Below are 21,205 nucleotides of genomic sequence, written 5' to 3' on the forward strand. Positions count from 1 at the left end.
TAGGTCCTGGTATTATTAACTAACTGTTTTGTTAATTTTCTAATCTTAATTCTAAATTTTAATTTTAATTCGTAAAATCGCGATTGTGACCGAACGCGAAATGGCGATGACCTTCAGCTGACATAAGGTCTGGCTGACGCCGCGAACCGGAGAAATTAATCAGACATGATAATTGTACCTGGAGTTAATTTTCCTTTCCTAAGTTTTTATCAGCAATCCCTCGTCGCTGCAACTCCTTGTTGAATTTTCTACTTACAATTCTCCTCGTTGAGGTTGTAACAGTTTTACCTGCTCAGGTTGGCCCCTAATCAATTTTATAAATAAATAAACAAAACTAACAACAATATAATTATCAGGGCGTCACCAGGATTTTTAATCACGGTTCCTGGAACCGGTCCAGAGCTGAGAAATCTTATCTTAGGGTAGAGAGAGTGGAGGAAGGTGCTGTTGAATAATAAATAATTAATTAACAATATATCGATATTTATTAACAATAAAAGAAAACTTAACAGTGTTTGACTTAAAACAAGTTAACAAAATTCATTCACTTACACACTAACCACACTTAACAATTTTCTTATTCTCGACGAGCCCCTCCCGGCGTCTACACGTAACGGGCCCCTCCCGGCGCTTACCCGTTTAACTAAACCTATAATCACCCGCACAGAGACGAATCATATACCGGGATCGTTGACTCGGCTCACAGGAGTAACAGCCCAGTGACGAAACGTAGACCTAGATATTCCTGCAGCTTATACACACTTTACTACAGAACAACAGCCCAGTGACGAAACGTAGACCTAGATACTCTGCGACTCACACATAACCCATACTTGTCTCACACTAACACTACTGACTTGACTTTATTTAATTTTTACTTTATAAATTTTATCTTTAACAAAATTGACTGTAATTAATTTTAATTAAATATTCTAAATTAATTATTCAATCATTAGTAATTTAATAAAACGATAATTTTCAATTAACAATCAATTTCTAAATAACCTTGAACTAACTATTACAATTCTCAAATTTCGATTGCTAATTCTAATTCTATTAAAATATCAGATGGATTAAAATTCCTCAGTAGTTTATAGTCATGGTCTTAATAATATAACAATAACTATTTAAAACAAAAGGCCTTAATACCTTGAAGTAACTTTTGGTAATTAAATTAATCACAATATAACTTTCTCAATCACGTTCAAAATTATTAACATAAGTTAATTAACTAATTCTGACTAAATGTTTCCCGTGATAATTTTGACTCAATTAACTGATTTCTTGGACTTAATGTCCACGCCGATAATTATCAATTTGTAATAAAAATTAATTTAATTAATTCACGGACTTAATCCCCAAAATTACTAAATTTATAATTATACAATAATTTTACAATATAAAATAATTTCGATAATTTTCCAATATATATTATTTTCAATAATTAACTCTTAATAAAATATTATCAATAATTTTCTACTAGTTTTATCAATTATAAAAATAATCGACACAAGTCGAAACATTCAAATTTTATTTACTAGAACATTCGCTAGCTAAGTTTTGCTTGACCTTGGGTATTGGAATTTATTGCGACACAAAAATGTATTGACGCTCGACCAAAATTTCACTAACAAAAGTTTGTCGATTATTTTCAAGTAACAAAAATTAATCAATTTTACTAAGTTAATTGTTATAAAAATTACAACAATAAAATTAACGAAATTTTCGGATGTTAACTAATTAATTGATAAATTTCTAGTAGTTAAAATTTTCCCGCAAGGTCGATTGAGTGATCCTCGGGTATAAGCCCCCATGAAAATCACTAAATCCAAAACTAGCAAATGTTCGACTCTTATTTATTGAAATAATCGTCGATTAAACGATCCAATTGATAAATAATTAGGAGAAGTAACTGGGTATTAGGTAAACCGCGGTCCACTTCTTTCCCACAGAGTAATAATTAATACCTTGACGAATAAAATGATGATCTAACTCTCTTATTGAAGATGAAGTCCTGGTTGTAGTTGGCTTCCTTCGTCTCGTCACTACTCCGGGGATCGGTCCTTCTCGATTTCCGTGGCACTCAGTCTGGCGGTCACACTACTTCTCCCTTTTCCACTGCACGGCTCACCTATTTTAACCTAAACTCACCCCCTCCTATTCTCCCTTTAGGCCCGAAGATCGAGACGCGCCAGTGCTATGTCGAATAATTATCGATATCCGGTGACATCGATTAAGGGTAATTTTACCCTGTTACAAGGATCTCAAATTTGCGGCAAAGTCCCAGGTCGCCACGTCGCGTCCTGTCCTCCTCAGATATTAATTCCCTGTTACAGCAAGTTGGCATTAGAAATAGTTACAATTAAAATCAAATCTAAGCGAGCTGGCATATTGGCATAGCAGGTATTAAATTTGTCAAGTTTTCATCGCCTCGTTGCACTTAGAACGAGCGAATCAAAAATAATTACCTGATTCGAACTGTATGCGAGGTATTGATTTCGACGGTTCAGTCACAATGATCTTTCCAAATTACGTTGGTTCGTTTCTTTCTTTAGTCTGTCTTTCCCACTCTCTCTCTCTCTCTCTCTTTCGGCGCCGGCGCCTCCACCTTGGGGACTTACTTACTAACTTACACCTACTGACGCGAGTACTTCAGAGCACAGCGCTCTGGGGAAACGGTCAAAAATTAACTAACGCGGATCGGAGTCCTTCTTCGGATAAGGAAGGCCCCGTGTACTCCGTTACAAAGGAAAGGTCAACAACAGGAATAGGTAGCAGTTCACGTCCAGCTCTTCTTCAGCAATCGAAAAGTCAGCACTGAAAAAGACAGCCCGGTACGATACCTGGATTAAAGTGACTCGGCAAGAAAAGAAAGGGGAAAGACAACAAGAGCTAGCGGCTTAATCTACTAAATCCCAATAACGGCTAAGTGAGGACGTCTCTAAGAAACCGAGGAGGAAGAAGACAAGAACAAAGGCTGTGCTGGTCTAACCAGCTGAAGGGCGAACGTACGCCGATCTTCGCAAGGAAATTAAAGCCAAGGTAAACCCTGTCGGGACGGGTAGGCATAAAGTCTATAAAACGGACGACGTAAGGAGGAGTTCTACTCAAAATGGCTCGAAAGACAGAAGACAGCAGTGTTATTGACGCGGTAAAGTGAGCTTCTGCTCACATGATAATTATGCTTGCCTTAGATCTCAGAATTTTTAACTTCCCGCTAAGAAAATCGGGAAGTTATTGGTGTTACCCTGTTTTGCAAAAATCGAATTCTCATCAGATCTCAACTTTCTGAGGTCACAAAAAGATTCCCTGACTACTCCCGCGAGGGTGTCACTATGGTCGTGTGTGTGTGTGTGTGTGTGTGTGTGTGTGTGTGTGTGTGTGTGTGTGTGTGTGTGTGTGTGTGTGTGTGTGTGTGTGTGTGTGTGTGTGTGTGTGTGTGTGTGTGCAAACTTTCTATAATTCTTGAACGGGTTGACTGATTTAAATAAATTTGGTGGCGTTCGATAGGATTTCATCAAACTAACATTTCTAATACAATTTTAACTGATTTTGACCCATATATTTTGAGAAATCTCAATGAAAATTAAAAAAACAATATTTTTTTGGAATGATTTCCAAACAGATGTATCGATTAATTCCAAAATTTGATGAGATCCTCCTCATGGAAAACAACGACGATATCTGCGTATACTTCAAAATCAATGTATGCGTTAAAGAAAAATCGTTTACAAAAAATTTTATAAAGTTTTTTTTCTACATAGCGCTTCAAGTTATAGTCTAATAAGAAAAATGTTTATATATATATTATGAAGCAGAAATAAATAAAAAGTCAGAATCACTTAAACGAACCATTTTGATTATTTACATGCAACGATCGTATTGAATCCTATTGTGATGTTACAGTGTGGAGGTCAAGGACCAGGAAAAGCAGCATGGCAGAGCTGCAGTCAACAATCACCAATCCCCTTATCTCCATCATCACTACATGATTCTAAAGGAGAATGTTATAAGACAAAACAATGTGAAGCTCATCGGAGATGGATAAAAAGAAATAAGGTAACAGTGAGTGTTGTGACCAAATATAAAACATACATAAGAAATTACTACACTTAGCATGCATATAATTATTACAGTAAGCTGAAAACACGATTTTATTGAATTTTTAGTTTAGAAATACCTATCTGTTGAAATATAGTAACTCTTACTTGAAAAAAGATGTTAGCCCAAATTTAAAAAGTAATAGTGGGAATTTCAAATTTTCTACCTAAACATAACATGCACGTTATTTATTGTCAATTGAAACTTTAAAGACTTTTAAGCAATTTATTAGCATATTCTTGTAGAGGATTTAATCTGTTATAAACAAACAACCCCAAGTAAAATTTTTGATCTATAACTCTCATAGAAAGTTTCAAATAACGAACCAAGTAAAGTTTTTGGGATAGTTTTCAAAAATTCTATTATTGTTAATGAATAAATAAGTTCAGACTATTATATACCGAAGTAAGCGACAGTTGCGCAATTTCTATGTTTAAATTTTTAGCTTTCTGAAACAGAATTCTCTTTCCATATACGTTGACGAAATGAATATATGTCCGTAGTTCAACATTAGAAAGGTGTCGTGAATGTCTCAAACAATTTATAATTTAACAGACATCCCACCCTGTTGGCACTAGCTTAATATTACGACTATTTCTACTAGAAAAATCAAATATGTATAAATATCAACTGATGATTCGACTAATTAACGACGTTCGAAGAGAAAGTATTGAAGCTGTATTACAGAAATCCTAATGTCGAAATACAGGGATGCTCGCTCACGGCTTCTGAATATTCCAAATCATCGATAACCGAACGCACTGACCCGACTCTATTTTCATTGATACAACCGGCTCCATTCTTGTTGATACAATGCTTTACTAGTCTATTTTTATTTACTGAACTCCTCACCACAGTCTGACACGAAACTCTCCGTTAAACTGTTGATGCTCGACTCGCAGGCAGCTTATTTAAAATAGACTAACTAAATCACTCGCGAGAGCACTTACAAGCTGATCAATTAACCTAATATTACTTACTGGTATTGGAGTTCTGTTTGGAAATGACAATATCTTTAATCTCAGGACCGCTCTTCTTCTAGAAACTCGAGTAGCCCTACATATCTTATATACTAAGTACGACCGAATTTGGCCGAAGTGGTCAATACGAAGTACCAATTTCGTGACACTAATTAACCCAAGACGAGATCACGAGTGCTACACGTTGTATTGGCTTAAAATTTAACATAGTTAATCTTCATTTGAATTCAATTTAGAAAACAATACTGGGTTTTGGATTGCTGGAGTTAATAATCAACGAATTATTGCTTATTATTTTAGGTTAGCTCTTATGAAAATACATAAATATTAATACTGTTAATATTATGAGCGACTAATTGGACTGAAATATGAATTACCGAGTAAGAAGAGCGCGAGCAACGTCGTTGACATATGGTGATGCTAAAAAATGGATAAATTAGAAAATTAGGAAAGATTTAGAAAAATGAAAAATTAACACAGGATAAATGCACTAAAAAGTTCTGGAGAACGAGCGCGAGACAATCGTAAGAGAGTCCAAGTACCACTTTTTTAATTTCCTGCTAAGAAAATTAACGATTTTCAAAAATCGGGAAGCTATTGTTTTCATCCCGTTTTGCAAAAACCGAATTTTTATCATGTTACGTTCTCGTAAATTTTGAATTTAATAAATTGTTATTTCAATTAATTCATTATTATCCGAGGTATTTCGCAACGGAAATATCTCGAGATAAGAGATTTCTGAAACGTCAACGCAGCCCAGTAGACTAAACAGTCTACGTTGTGAGATTTGGACTGCGTTGATGATCACGTAGGGTAACCTGAGATGCAACGTTGCTAAAAACCATTATAAAAACTCATTGTAATTATTATTCAAATACATTCTGTCTTCAGACTTCATCTGAAGTAGTCAGTCCGAGAACTTGGCAGATGAACAATCTCTGCTGGTCCGAGGCTGAACCTGTCAATTCCTTTTTGATAAACCTATTTAATTGTAAATCAATTAAAATGGATACTTATCAAAACCTTTACCCAGCGTTGACAGCGCTCACCAGCATTCCACCCTGGTTCCTTTTCCGTGAGCGCTAGCCAGCGTTCAGGCATTCTATCCATTACCTACCTGAAGGAAGGTAAATATAAAGTAAAATATTAAATAAATTTTATTAATTAAATTTGTTAAAAAGTACTTCGCCGAGGAATCACTGATACGACCCACCTGGAGTCTATTGACATCCTAATGAGGTCAAAATCTGGATTTAAATTATTTAAAAATTAATTACCCCCAAAATTTGGCACGTAACAATCAGATCTCGACGTTTTAAGGCCAGAGGAAGCTGATGATCCATCTCCCCTGATGACCCCCGCGATGGCATCATTACGTCTCTCTCTCTCTCTCTCTCTCTCTCTCTCTCTCTCTCTCTCTCTCTCTCTCTCTCTCTCTCTCTCTCTCTCTCTCTCTTGTAAGTACATAAACACGCTAAATTTTTCACTCTATCTTTAGAACATTTTTCTGCTTAAAATTGCCCCCGGGCATTTTTGGTTTCAGAAATATTGCAAGCAACAAATTGCAATCTGCAGATTAACATATAAATTTTACTTATTTGTTCGTTGTGGATTGCAAAATAATTAAATATTTATTTCTCATCATTGAAGAGGTTAAGTCGACAGTGGTTATTGTGTGCAGTGGGCTGTTAGCCAAATTAGCGTCAGTTGATGTCAACTTACACTTGAAGTTTACCAGATTTGAAAGATATCATCAATTTGATATCTACTCCGTCGGTAAATTGTTATCAACTTGTTTCTGGGCATCAAATCGCTACTACTCAACAACTTATAAGATCTACAGTGTGTACCACAAGATAGTTTAAGTGACAATACTTATCACTGGTTATTTACTTGGACATTTACCTTTTACTTTACCTTATGTATATCGAGAAGGTTTAAGTGACAATAAAATAACTGGTTATTTTTCTTGGTTCTGATTGGTAATTTGAAACCTCGCACTAAATTGTCTGATCACCTTACAGAAATTTTATTTCAAATCTTCTGGTTATGCCATTAGTGTCTGACACATGTGTTAGATGCAAGAGACCTGTCAAATCATCTGTTATTTGTAACACTTGTCAACAACATTTTCATCCTGGTTGTGCACGTGATTTTGTAAAAACAGGCCGCTTACTGATTGTTGCATAAAACAATTCAACTATCTCCTGGGAAATTTAGATGCAAAAACGAGACTTGCTTCACTAAAATCTACCAGCTCCAACACCTCTTCAGTTTCAAGTTTCAAATCCGCGAGATCTTCTACATCTGAGCGTGTGTCTGCAGGTCGATTATTCGGTCTCATCTCTGAAGTCTCCAACGACACCAATTTCACCACTATCACCTACTTCTGACTCAGCATTCGTATCACCTGTTGTATCTCCAAAAATGGCGCAGTTACCAGTAGGTTGGGCAGATAAGTCTCTCGATCAAAAATTAACAGCAATGATGGAGAGATTCTGTAGTCTGGAAGTCTCAACGAATGCAAGATTTGAAAAGCTAGATGCTAAGTTACTAGAAGTTCAACAGTCCCAAGACTCTATTGCTGCGAATCAGGAAAGGCTAACTGCCAATATTAAGGCAAACGCTGCATCAATCATCAAGCTCAGTTCAGATCTTGAAAATCTTAGAGATCAAACAAAAATGAAATGGCTGCGGTAACTGAGAAATTGTTACTCCTTGGAAATTCAACTCCTGTTGCATCTTCTTCCTCTCAGGTATCAGAGAGCTCTGCCGAATTAGTCATATCGGGTATTCCCGATTCGGTAGCGAATAACCAAACACCAGATGATATCTGTACAGCTGTCCTAACGAATTTGAGTCTGCCAAATCTAACTGGCTGCATCTTAAATGCTCGTAAATTTGAGAATAAAAACAAGCAAGTGCGAGATCAAACTAGGCCTGCCTCTCACTCTTTTATAATTTCAATGATGTCGATCCAAGCTCGTAACTTTGTTGTCAATAAGAAGCGTCAGTCTGGCAATCTTCCGGTAAAGAAGGTTCTTCCTACGCAAGTCGATGATGCATTCAAGGGATCTATTTATGTTAATGAATTTTTTCTGCCAGAAACCCATCAACTTTTACTCAAAACTAAGGAGAAGGCTAAAACTGCTAAATACAAGTTTGTTTGGGCGAGAAATGGGCAAATCTTTGCAAAGAAAGATGAGAACTCTGAAAGACTAGTTATAAATTGTGAATCTGATCTTATGAAACTTGATTAATGCTTAGATAATTCAAAAAATAATTCTCCTAATAACTTAGCTCCACCATTAAATATACTCAGTTTAAACATAAATAGTGTTATTGGTCACTTAACTCAGTTTTTAACTTTAGTTAGTGGTAACCCTTATCCGCTAATGGGAAGATCGATCTGAAGATATTGTAAACTCGAGTAGTAGTGAAGTGTTTAAAAATAAATTGTTTGATTATTTGCTAAATTTAGATAATTAAGTTAAAAGTCAAAAACTGGCAATCAAAAACTTTAATAAGACTTTAAAAATTGAGTAGTTAAAGCTTTAATATAAAATTATTGTTGAATCAATTACATTATTTTTATTTTTATCTATTATATTATTTTTATTTTGATATATTTCTAATTAGATTAGATTAAGTTTTTGTACTTACATATACATACTTTACTATATTTTATATTTTATGTAAATATTTTGTATTTAATATTGCCATCTGGCCTGTGCCTTGGCATGAATAAATTATTAATCTCTCTCTCTCTCTCTCTCTCTCTCTCTCTCTCTCTCTGTAAGTACATAAACACGTCAAATTTTTCGCTCTGTCTTTAAAACATTTTTCTGCTGTAAATTGCCCCCGGGCATTTTTTGTTCCAGATTTATTGCAAGCAACAAATTGCGATCTACAAACTGACATATAAATTGTATTAAATTGCCTTTTGTGGATCACATAATAATTGTATATTTATTTTTCAACATTGAAGAGGTTAACTTGATAGTGGTTTTTGTGTGCAGTGGGCTGTTAGCCAAATTAGCATCAATTGATGTCAACCTCCACTTGAAGTTTACCAGTTCAAAATAGCTTAAATATCAGTTTAATATATCATAAAATAACTTAAACATCTGCAAACTGAACTATAAAATTCTCATAAATTGAACCTGTTAACAATTAAAGGACTTATTTCATAACTTTCTGTGTTAAAAGGGTTGGATTTCCCAGTGTTTTTGTGGTTTTGTGGACTGTAGATGGCATAAATTGATGTCAACACTAATTTGTTTTTGTGGGACATCATTATGATTACTGAGGCTAAGTTGACTTGACTTTTATCAAATTCTGGATGTCAATTTGTTCTGGCTTCAAATCTGGTATAGGACATTAAGTGTATAATACAAGGGATTATATTAGTGAAAATTACTCTGAATGGTAAATTGCTTGGTAAATTACTTTGTGGACTGCTACACACAATTTTTCTGATTGGAAATTTACCTTGTAAGTTGCTGCCTGAAATTGTTCCGAGTCGTAAATTGTTTGGTAAATTACTACTTACAATTTTCAAGATTGGTAAATTACCTTGTAAGTTGCTACTTGCAACTTCTCTGAATGGTAAATTGTGTGGTAAATTACTACTTACAATTTTCCTGACTGAATATTTACCTATCAAGTGTATTAAATAAATTGGACTTTTCTAGACTGTGTGTGCTGGGAAGGAATGAGTGACACTATCGTGATTAGTTATTTTACCTTGTTTATAACCAGCAAACTGTAACTTGATGTTGAATTGTCTGGTCATTTCACGGATATTTCTCTTTTAAACTTCTGGTTATGCCATTGGTGTCTGATATATGTGCTAAATGCAAGCGACCTGTTAGATCGTCAGTAAATTGTAACACTTGTGAGCAACACTTTCATCCAGGTTGTGCGCGCGAGTATATAAAAACAGGCAAAAATCAGATTGCTGCAGAAATCAACTAAACCATCTTCTAGAAAATCTCGATACAAAATTAAAGAGACCAGTGTCGCTAAAATCTACTAGCTCCAACGCCTCCTCAGTTTCTAGCTTCAAGTCAGCAAGCTCTTCTCCTCTTGAACGCACATTCAAAGCTCGTGATCGTCCGAAAAATCGGTTGATGAAAAACTGACACTTTTAATGGAGAAACTTTGTCACACAGAACTCTTAAGTAACCAAAAACTTGAGGATTTAAATACGAGATTATGTGAAGTTCAAGACTCGCAAAAAGCTGCTGCGGTTAATTTAGCAGATTTAGCAGTTAATTTTAAAACAAATGCCGAGTCCATTTCTCAAATTAGTTCAGACCTTAAAAATTTAACTAAAACTAGAAAAGCTGATATGGATTCTGTCCATAAAAGACTATGTACCCTTGAGAAGTCAGCTCCTGTTCCATCTACCTCTTCACAGACGTCAAGTAATACCACGGAATTAGTTATTTCAGGTATTCCTGATGCAGTGGCGAAGGATTTAACACCAGATGACATTACAGCTGCGGTTTTTAAGAATCTAGAGTTACCAAATCTACTTAATAGTGTCTTAAGTTCCCGTAAAGTTGAAATCAAAAATAAGCAGCTACGAAATCAAAATAAGCCTTTATTACACTCTTATATTGTCTCTATGATGTCGACTCCAGTGCGAAATTTCATTATTGATAAGAAACGAAAAACAGGTAATCGCTTAGTTAAAGAGGTTTTTCCTACTCGAGTCGATATGGCTTTTCAGGGATCTGTTTATGTTAACGAATTTTTGTCTCCTGAAACGCATAGATTGCTACTAAAAACTAAGGAACAAGCCAAAGTCAAGAGGTTTAAGTTTGTTTGGGCTAGATATGGGCAAGTCTTTGCAAAAAAGAATGAAGATTCGGTAAGACTTATGATAAATTGTGAAGTTGATCTCACCAAACTAGATTAACAGTCAACTGATTCAACTAATAGCTCAACTAAAAATATATCTTTATCACTAAATGTACTTAGTCTAAATATAAATAGCCTTGTTGGCCATACTGCTCAATTCTTAAATTTGATTAATGATACTCAACCAGACATTATTATCCTTGTTGAAACGTGGTTAAAACCCTTTCATGATAACAGTATTTTTCACTGAATGGCTACAATATTGTTCGAAGAGATCGAACCCTAAAACATGCAGATACTGGCTGTTACATCCAGGGAGGTGGAGTGGCCTGTCTTGTCCGTGAGTCCTTAATAGTCAAGGTTTTACAAATTTCAACTTCTGATTATTTAAATCAACCAGAATATTTAATAGCCGATGTCACCTTATCCTCTGGATCTCATCTCTTATTATCCTGCATTTACAGAAGACCGAAAGGGCTATTTCTCAACGAATTCTTTGACATTTTTTCAAGATTCGCTCCAAATTTCAACAATATAATCATAGCTGGTGATTTAAATTGTAATTTGTTGGATGATAGTTACACTGCAAGGCACCTGAAAGATTTTATTCTTGAATCGTCACTGTTCTGCGTACCTTACGGAGCTACTTTTCATAAAAATAACTATGATTCTTGGTTAGATGTCATCCTGCTTGACAGTGATAGTAAATTAGTTTCTTTTGCTAAATCCGATTCTCCGTTCATTGATGGCCATGACTATTTATTTTGTAAATATAAATTAAATTGTTCAAAACCAGCATCAAAGAAAATTACCTTTAGAAACCTAAAGAATTGTGATCATCAAGCTCTTTCAAGAACTTTGATGAACACTTTAAAAATTGATAATGCTGTTCTAGAGAATACGGATCCAAATGAGTTGCTGATTTTCTTCAAAGCTGGTGTTCTATCTTCTCTGGATTTGTTTGCACCCGAAATCACTAAGAAGATAGTCCGTCATAGTAATCCCTGGTTTACAAAAGAATTAAAAGTGAAGTGCAAAGAACGTGATAAAATTTATAAAAAAGCCAGGAGAACTCAGGACCTAAATCTGCTTGCTCTTTTTAGAATTAAGAGAAAAACTTAAAAGCTGAGTTGAATCATGCTCGTGAAGAATACTTAAAAACTATTCTTTCAAATCTTTCATATGGTTCATCTATTTGGAGTAAGCTTAAACATCTTGGACTAATTAAGTCTAACCCTTCTTCACCGCTAAACTTTTTGATGCTCTTGAATTGAATGAGTATTATGCAAACATAGTAAGAAAGCATCCACCTTGCAGTAAAAATTTTGTTGATTTACTGCCGATGGACTATTCAAGACAAGTCAAATGGTTATTCAAGTGGACCACGATTGACATTGTAAATGTTACTAAGGCACTGCATATTACTCTTTCAAAGTCTAAAGGAAAAAGTCCTGATGGATTGGATTTAAGATGGTTACGGGATCACCTTCCACAAATTTCACTGTTTCTTACTGCATTATTTAATAGATCTCTTGATACTGGAATATTCCCTGACATTTGGAAAGTTATTTTTATTATACCTTTGAATAAAACTTCACCGCCTAGATCTCCATCAGATACCCGACCTGTTGCAAATCTATCCCATCTGGCCAAAGTGTTTGAAAGAATCATTGCTAATCAAGTGATAACCTATCTTGAGCATAATGAGTTACTCGACCCTTTTCAATCTGGATTTAGGAAACATCACAGCACACAATCAGCATTACTGAGGCTCACTGATGATATTAGGCAGGCGATGGACAAGAATAAACTTACCATAATAGTCTTATTTGATTTGAGTAAGGCTTTTGACTATGTTGACCCCAAGATCATACTGATTGCGTTATTTGAGCTTGGTTTTTCAATGGAAACAATTATCTGGTTTTTCTCTTACTTATCAAATCGCTCTCAGTCAATACTGAATAATCTTGGGACTCCAATTCAGCTCCTTAGAACTTCATCTGGTGTTCCTCAAGGTTCTGTGCTTGGTCCAATCCTGTTTTTAATTGTCATGAATTCTGTTGTCAGATGGCTAGTGTATTGTAACCATGGTCTGTTTGCTGATGACAAATATATTTATCTACATTTCTTTATGTATCAACTACAAGAGGCAGTCAGACAGGTCAACATTGATGCACAATCAGTTGCGGATTGGGCAAGGAAGCATGGCTTGGAGATAAACTTGTCCAAGACCAAAGCAATGATCTTGGGTTCAAATAGCAAGCTGAAACAACTGAGTAACTTTGATCTGCCACCTATTATTATAGATGGCGTCATAATTCCATATGTTGATACTACCAAGTGCTTGGGATTACACATCAGTAGGAACCTAAGTTGGAATCATCATGTCAAGCTAGTGGTTAGCAAAATTAATTCAGCCTTGCATTCTCTCAAGGTTCGGAAGAACATTTTCTTAACTGACATCAGGAAATTGTTAGTATCATCAACCATCTTACCACTTGTTGATTATTGTTCCATCGTATTAGTAGACTCAACATCTGAAAATGACTTGAAACTTCAACGTGCAATAAATTGCTCAATTAGGTTCATTTTTAATCTTAGAAAAGATGAGCATATAACACCTTATCAACGAGAATTGGGATGGCTCACTGTGAAATATCGTAGAATGTACTTCATGAGTTGTTACTTCTTTAAGCTACTTCAAGTTGGTAAACCCAAGTACCTGTGAGATTCTTTTGTTGAGGAGACCGAAGTCAGACGTTCAGATAGGTTAGCAGCCAAAGAACACTCTCTTTACGCGTTTCCGCATTTTGCTACGACCTTCATGGAGCGGTCATTTCAAGTGAGTGTAATACGATTGTGGGAAGAACTACCTGAAGAGATTGTCAACTCATCTAGTCTTGAAGTGTTCAAAAATAAAATTTTTAACCATTTGTTGAATTTGGATTATTAATTATGTTATTATAAAGTGATAAGTTCTCTGAAAATTACTGTTAGATTCGAAGTGTTAAATTCTCCAACTTTGTACTTTTATCAGCTGTTATTAATTGAATAATTTATTGAGTTTGTTAGTTGAATCAGATAAAATTAATATAAATTTTTATACTAGATTTTTATTCTAGTTTATGTACTTATATAATTTTGCTATTATTATTGTATTTGTAAATCATATTGTATTTAAAATTGCCATTTGGCTTGTGCCTTGGCATGAATAAATCATCAATCAAATCAATCAAATCTCTCTCTCTCTCTCTCTCTCTCTCTTTAGTCTATCCTTAGTCTAAATATAAATAGCTATGTAGGTCACACAGCTCAGTTTCTAGAGCTGGTAAATGAAACTGCACCTGATATAATTATTCTAGTTGAAACTTGGTTAAAACCTTCGCTTGATAACAGTATCTTTTCTTTGGATAATTACACTCTGATTCGGAGGGATCGAATATTAAAACATGCTGATACTGGTCGTTTTGTGCTAGGTGGAGGTGTTGCTTGCCTTGTTCACAAGTCTTTTAAAGTCAAGGTTCTACATATTTCAACGTCTGATCATTTAAATCAACCGGAGTTCATTATAGCTGATGTCACTCTAACCACTGGATCTCATCTCTTGTTATCATGTATCTATAGAAGACCGAAAGGACTTTTTCTTTATGAATTTTTCGATTTATATACAAAACTTTCCCCAAATTTCAATAACATTGTAATTGCTGGTGACCTAAATTGTAACTTATTAGAGGACACTTATGTCGCAAATCACTTGAAAGATTTTATAACGGAGGCGTCACTGTATTGTGTTCCCTATGGAGCTACTTTTCATAAAAATAATTGTGATTCTTGGTTAGATGTGATTTTATTGGACAGGAAAGCTAAATTAGCTTCTTTCGAAAAATCTGATGTCCCATTCATTGATGGTCATGACTACTTACTGTGCCAATATAAGCTAGATAACGTAAAAACTTCCTCGAAAACAATTACTTTCAGAAACTTCAGAGGCTGTGATCATGAAGCTCTATCAAACTTATTGATGAGGTCTTTAAGAGTTGAAGATCATTTTCTAGAAAATTTGGATCCTAATGAATTATTAGCTATATTTAAAAATGAGGTTCTATTTTCCTTGGATCTTCATGCACCAGAACAAACAAGGACGGCCACTCGAAACAGTAATCCTTGGTTTACAGCTGAGTTGAAAGCTAAGTGCAAGGAACATGACAAAATTTACAAGCGGGCTAAGCGAAAGCGAGATCAAAATTTACTTTCTCTCTTTAAACTTAGGAGGAAAGATTTGAAAGTTGAGTTAAACCTTGCTCGTGAACAATACTTAAAAACAGCTCTTTCATATCTACCATATGGTTCTGCAGTTTGGAGCAAATTAAAGCATCTCGGGTTGGTTAAGTCAAGGTCCTCGTGACCGTTAAATTACTTTGATCCACTTGAACTAGATGAATATTACGCCAATATAGTTAGACAGCACTCACCTTGCAGCGTTGATGTTCTAAATTCACTACCAGTAAACAACAAATCTCAAGTTAATTGCTCTTTCAAGTGGTCCAAAATTGATATTGTCGATGTAACTAAGGCACTTCATATGACTCTTTCAAAATCAAAAGGGAAAAGTCCTGATGGGCTGGATCTGAGATGGCTAAGAGATCACTTTCCACAAATTTCACTCTACTTAACAGCTTTGTTCAATACATATCTTGACACTTGCATTTTCCCTGATGTTTGGAAATTGATTTATATCATACCTATAAACAAAGTGACACCACCAAGATCTCCCTCAGATACGCGACCAGTAGCAAATCTATCTCACCTGGCGAAAGTATTTGAAAGAATAATTGCTAATCAAGTAGTGACTTATCTGGCGGAGAATAATTTACTGGATAACTTTCAGTCTGGGTTTAGGAAACACCATAGTACGCAGACGGCGCTATTAAAGCTCACTGATGATTTGAGGCAGGCAATGGATGAAAATCAACTGACTTTATTAGTATTATTTGACCTTAGTAAAGCTTTTGACTATCTTGATCCAGCTGCCATATTTGTTGCTCTCTTTGAACTTGGATTTTCGATGGAAGTAATATCTTGGTTCTTCTCTTATTTGTCCAATAGATCACAATCTCTATTAAATGAGCTGGGTACTCCAATAAGGTTTTTGATAACTTCTTCAGGAGTCCCTCAGGGGTCTGTCTTGGGACCAATACTATTCCTAATAGTTATGAACTCCGTGGCCAAGTGGATAATCTACTGTAAGTATGGCTTGTTTGCAGATGATAAGTACATCTATCGGCACTTTCTCATCTATCAACTTCAAGAAGCAGTCAGACAGGTAACCATTGACGTACAAGCTGTTGCAAATTGGGTGAGGGAACATGGATTGGAGATCAATTTGTCCAAAACGAAAGCCATGATTTTAGGCTCACGCAGTAAACTGAGGCAAACTGAAACCGTTGACATTCCGTCAATTATAATTAATGGTGTTGCCATACCTTATGTCAAATCAGCTAAATGATTAGGATTATATTTGAGTCCGAATTTATCTTGGAGCAACCATATCACTCAAATCGCTCATAAAGTAAACTCAACTCTTCATTCTCTTAAAGTTCGGAAGAACATCTTTACTGTGGAGATAAGGAAGTTGTTAGTATCTGCGACTATCTTGCCTCTCATTGATTACTGCACTGTTGTTCTCATTGACTGTACTTCTGAAAATGATCTTAAATTACAACGTGCAGTAAATGCTTCAATAAGATTTATTTTTAATCTTAAAAAAGCCGAACATATCACATCTTATCGAAGAGAGCTTGGATGGCTGTCAGTAAAATATCGTCGGCTGTATTTCATGGTTTGTTATTTTTACAAATTGCTTAATGTTGGTAAACCAGGGTACTTTCGTGATCTATTTATTGAAGAGACTGATGTTAGGCGTTCGAATAGGCTAGCGGCGAAAAAACGTCATTTAAATTACCAAATTATGCCACTACATATTTTGAGAAATCTTTTCTAGTCACTGTGATAAGACTGTGGGAAGAACTACCTGATGAGATAGTAAATTCAAGTAGCTTAGAAGTGTTTAAGAACAGAGTTTTTGATCATTTATTAACTTTAGATAACTAAATAAAAAACTAAACTAATTAACTAAACTAAAAGATTTATTAAAGACTATGAAAGACTTTGAAGAACTTTGTAGTTAAAAGGTTATCTGAAGCTATTGTAACAGAGTTATTGGTTGAATTATTTATATTATTTTATATCTCAAATTTTTCAGTAGACTAAGTTTTGTAGTTACTGTTACTTATATTGCAATATCTTATGTAATATTTTTGTATTTAATATTGCCATTTGGCCTGTGCCTTGGCATTAATAAATTATTAATCTCTCTCTCTCTCTCTCTCTCTCTCTCTCTCTCTCTCTCTCTCTGAGTGTGACTCACTTATAACTTTTAAACGACTAAACCGATTTTGGAAGGGAACCTTCCAAAACTTATATCATAGTTACTTATTCCCGACGATATCCTCTTATGGAGCGACCATACCGCGGTTTCTAATTATTTTCCACCATTTTCCATAGTTCCATAATTTTCCATAATTCATAATTTTCCATATTTCCATAATTCATAATTTTCCATATTTCTATAATTCCTAGTAAGATTAATCCAGATTCTGCCTACGTGTTTAATTAATAACCCGAAATAATTCCTGGTATTATTAATTAATTATTTAGCACTTTATTTCTGACTTGTTCTTAATTTTAACCTGACTTTTATTCGGACTTTATTCCAATTCGTTTACCAAATTTTGTTCTTAAACATTTTGTTAATTATTCTTAATATTCAATTAAATTAATTCTTAAACTTGGTTAAATTAGTTACTTAAATTTTGGTTAAACTTTAGTTGAAACCTTTCTTAAATTTTGTTAAATTAATTCTTAAATTTTGGTTAAATGAACGAGTACTTAAATTTTGTTAAAATTTGCTTAAATTAATGATTGTGACTGAACGCGAAATGGCGATAACCTTCAGCCGACTTAAGGCCTGGCTGATGCCGCTTTACCGAGAAATTATTTAGATGTATTTATTGCACCTGGAGTTTCCTTGGGGTTTTTGTCTAAAATCCCTCGACGCTATAACTCCTGGATTTCTCGTCTTTTCTTTAATTTTTCTTTTCGGTGAAGTGTTGTTTTTGGCGGCACAGTCCTTGATCACCACTCCGTCGATTTCTCCTCAGATAATATTTCTTTCTAGAACATCAAATTGGCATTAGAATATATCTCAAATTAATAAAACTTAAGCGAGCTGACATTCAGCCTAGAACGCATTAAATTTATCCAAGATTCATCGCCTCGTTCCACTAGAGCGAGCGAATAAAAAATAATTACCTGACTAAAACCTTTTTGCAATGTTGTTACTTCGATCGTTCGATCACAATGAAAATTTTACCAAAATTTGTTGGTTCGTTTCTTCTCTACTCTGTCTTTCCCACTCTCACTACACCGACACTTCCACCTCGGGGACTTACTTACGAATCTAAAATTATGCTTACAAGGGCTTAAAATCACAGCGCTCTGTGATCCGTCGATAATTAGATGAGTGCGGGTAAAACGGCTTTGAATGGGTAACGATCACTCCGTTACAATCCATTCAAAAGTCATTGCGTTTTGAAAATTTATCAGTGCCATTTCAAGCGCCTAGATATGGATTTAGCGGGAAGTTGCAGGGATGACCTTCAGGGTTAACCGTTTTCCTAATTTTCTTATCGCTTTTTCGAGTCCCTCTGGCAAGAGCCTCAGTCAGCTTGGGATGGGACCTACGGGCAATAATTCAGCGCAGGAAGATTTAAGCATTTTTCCCACGTTTCCCACTTGTTAGAAAAAACCTCAATTTAAAATGAGAATCTTCTTCCGGCGTTGACACTGGTAGTAGGACTATCTTGTTTATCCGTCGAGTAAGCGTAGCGGTTGCAGTAAAGAGGTCCACAACTCTGATGAGCCTGTCGCACATTGGATGAGCTCGCGTGACTCGCGCGAACGGCTATTTCATTGGAGGATACCGCTTGTCCAAGATGAATACTGAAGATCTGATTTTGATGCCCTGAAAGGAGGTATTCCATTTGGAGTAGGCTTGATAAACCTGCAGATATTTTGCTGACCATCTTCCCCAGAAGTGCTGCAACGTTTCCTGAATGTGTTGGAAGTGAAAGAGACAAGAAGTAGACACTTCGATGAGATGGGCTTCTGAACTCACATTGAAAAGGGCTTCACGAATGAAATGTCCAGGGGTGAGAACTGTGAGGTTTTTGGGATCTTCTTTAAGAGCATTGAGAGGACGTGACTGAAAAACATTTTCAATTGAGAAGAGTGAGAAGTGTTGAGAAATCTTCATAGGTGTAAACACCGCATTGTCGATAGTTCGCCGTTAAAGATATTTGAGCAGTTTCATTGCCGCTTTGCCCTTGCCTCCCATATGTAGTGCTTCATGTGAATTGAAAATTCATTTCGTTCTATTAATTGCAAGTATTTTTTGAAGTCGCTGTGCTTTCGTGAAACAACCCCGTACAAAGCTTTTAAAGCTCTTCATCAGCTCCCTTACAGTTCGTGCCGCAGTCGCTGGTTTTGCAAATGCCTCGCCTGAATCTGAAACTACGGAATGCTTTGAGGAATTCGTCGGAGCTGTGTAGTTCGTTCCACGACTTTGATTAAATTTAAAATTTATTGGACCAGCATAAGCTACTCCGATATTCTCAAAAACGGGTGATATTCCAACTTGTGTCTCAGGTAGTTGGCCTATTCATTGTTGTGCACGAGCACTCCTGATCTAGGTGCATGTTATACACCATTGGATGAACGACTTGATCGGAGTTCTGCCTCCAATAATCCAGCAGCGTCTTCGTACATAGTTAAAATTGAGCTGGGTGCCTCCATGGAAAGTGAATGCATGAGGGTCTGCGATAATAAAGCGTGAGAGTGCATACGCACCTACCATGAAATTAAATTCTGCACGGAACTGGGGCAACGTCGCGTTATTATCATTCTTATTTATCCTATCCCTATAATACCACTCAACTTATATACAGTTCATATGTACAGTAAATGTAAACAACTTGCTATTGTTATTGAAATAAACAAATAATTATGGGGGATCAAATGCGTTATAAAAGAAGATTCATTTAAAAAAAAAGTATTCAACAAAAAAATTAAAATAACAAATGCTTTACTAGAAAAAAGAAAAGGCAACGATTTGTCAACAAATACTAGTAAACCTAACCTATCCAAAGGCTTTCGTGTGGTGGATTTAGAATTGTTAGACAAGACATTAAAATGTGTAAAATGTTTTGAAGTACTTTGCCTTGATAATATTGTACATGAACAAAATTTAGGGCTGAATTCAATCTTAAAAGTTAAGTGCACTAAAATGTGATATGATAAGTTCCAACGGGTAAAACTCATCGAACAGCTGATAGTAATTCTAATCACTCAGACATTAATACAGGCGTAGTTCTTGGTAAGTTAAATAAATATTCATATTTAATTAATATTAATTTAAAAAATTTGATAATTTAAATTTACTATAAAACAATAATAGTTAAATTTATATATGAAAGTTTCAATACTAAAATACATATATTGATTACAGGTGCTATACACGCTGGCTATAGCTGCGCTGGATTAAAAAAATATTGGCATGTGTCAATATTCTAACAATATCGCCACAATTATTTAAAAGATATGAAAGAGAAATTAGTCCTGCAATCGAAGAAGTTGCTAAAGAGATTTGTAAAAGAGCTGCCGAGGAAGAGCGATAACTTGTCCATGAAAATATAGATAAGTTGTGTGAATTATTGTAAGTTTAATTAAAATTAACAGAGCGACGGAGTAACAATTTTTTTTTGTTTATCATTTTTTATTGATCATATGAGGATGATTTGAATTCTCAAAAAAGATCTCAAAAAAAATGTTTTAGTTATGCATTGGCTCAAAATGTAGGTGATAGCAAAAATTTAGCAAAAGCTATACGTAATATACCTAATCATTTGTACGATAACCACGATAATTGTGGATCTTGGTGTTGTCGTAGAAGTGGCTCTGGGAAACAAACAATTTTGCTTACAAACCTAACTTTATTCGATAAACTATCAGCTGTATGTAAGAAGTACGCTGCTAGTACAAGTATATTTTCAATTGCTGCTTCGAACCAAGCTAATGAATCATTCAATAATATAATGGCTCATGAATCGCCTAAAAATATTTGCTACAGCAAAAGCGAA

At 35.1% G+C, this 21,205-nt stretch overlaps 1 protein-coding gene across 3 annotated transcripts in view; it reads left to right on the plus strand.

The window, feature by feature from the left end:
- The window catches only part of LOC141525843 (uncharacterized), a 293,402-nt gene that overhangs the window by 198,798 nt on the left and 73,399 nt on the right, over positions 1-21,205 (plus strand). For all 3 annotated transcript variants that reach the window (XM_074240509.1, XM_074240511.1, XM_074240510.1), the window contains exon 3: positions 3,907-4,059. In XM_074240509.1, coding sequence (XP_074096610.1) covers positions 3,907-4,059 — 153 coding nt within the window. The remainder of the gene's footprint in view (positions 1-3,906; positions 4,060-21,205) is intronic.

Source organism: Cotesia typhae, unplaced genomic scaffold (genome assembly GCF_013202065.1).
Source record: "Cotesia typhae breed Kobodo isofemale line unplaced genomic scaffold, CoteBio_Ctyphae contig_27, whole genome shotgun sequence".
Taxonomy (NCBI): domain Eukaryota; kingdom Metazoa; phylum Arthropoda; class Insecta; order Hymenoptera; family Braconidae; genus Cotesia; species Cotesia typhae.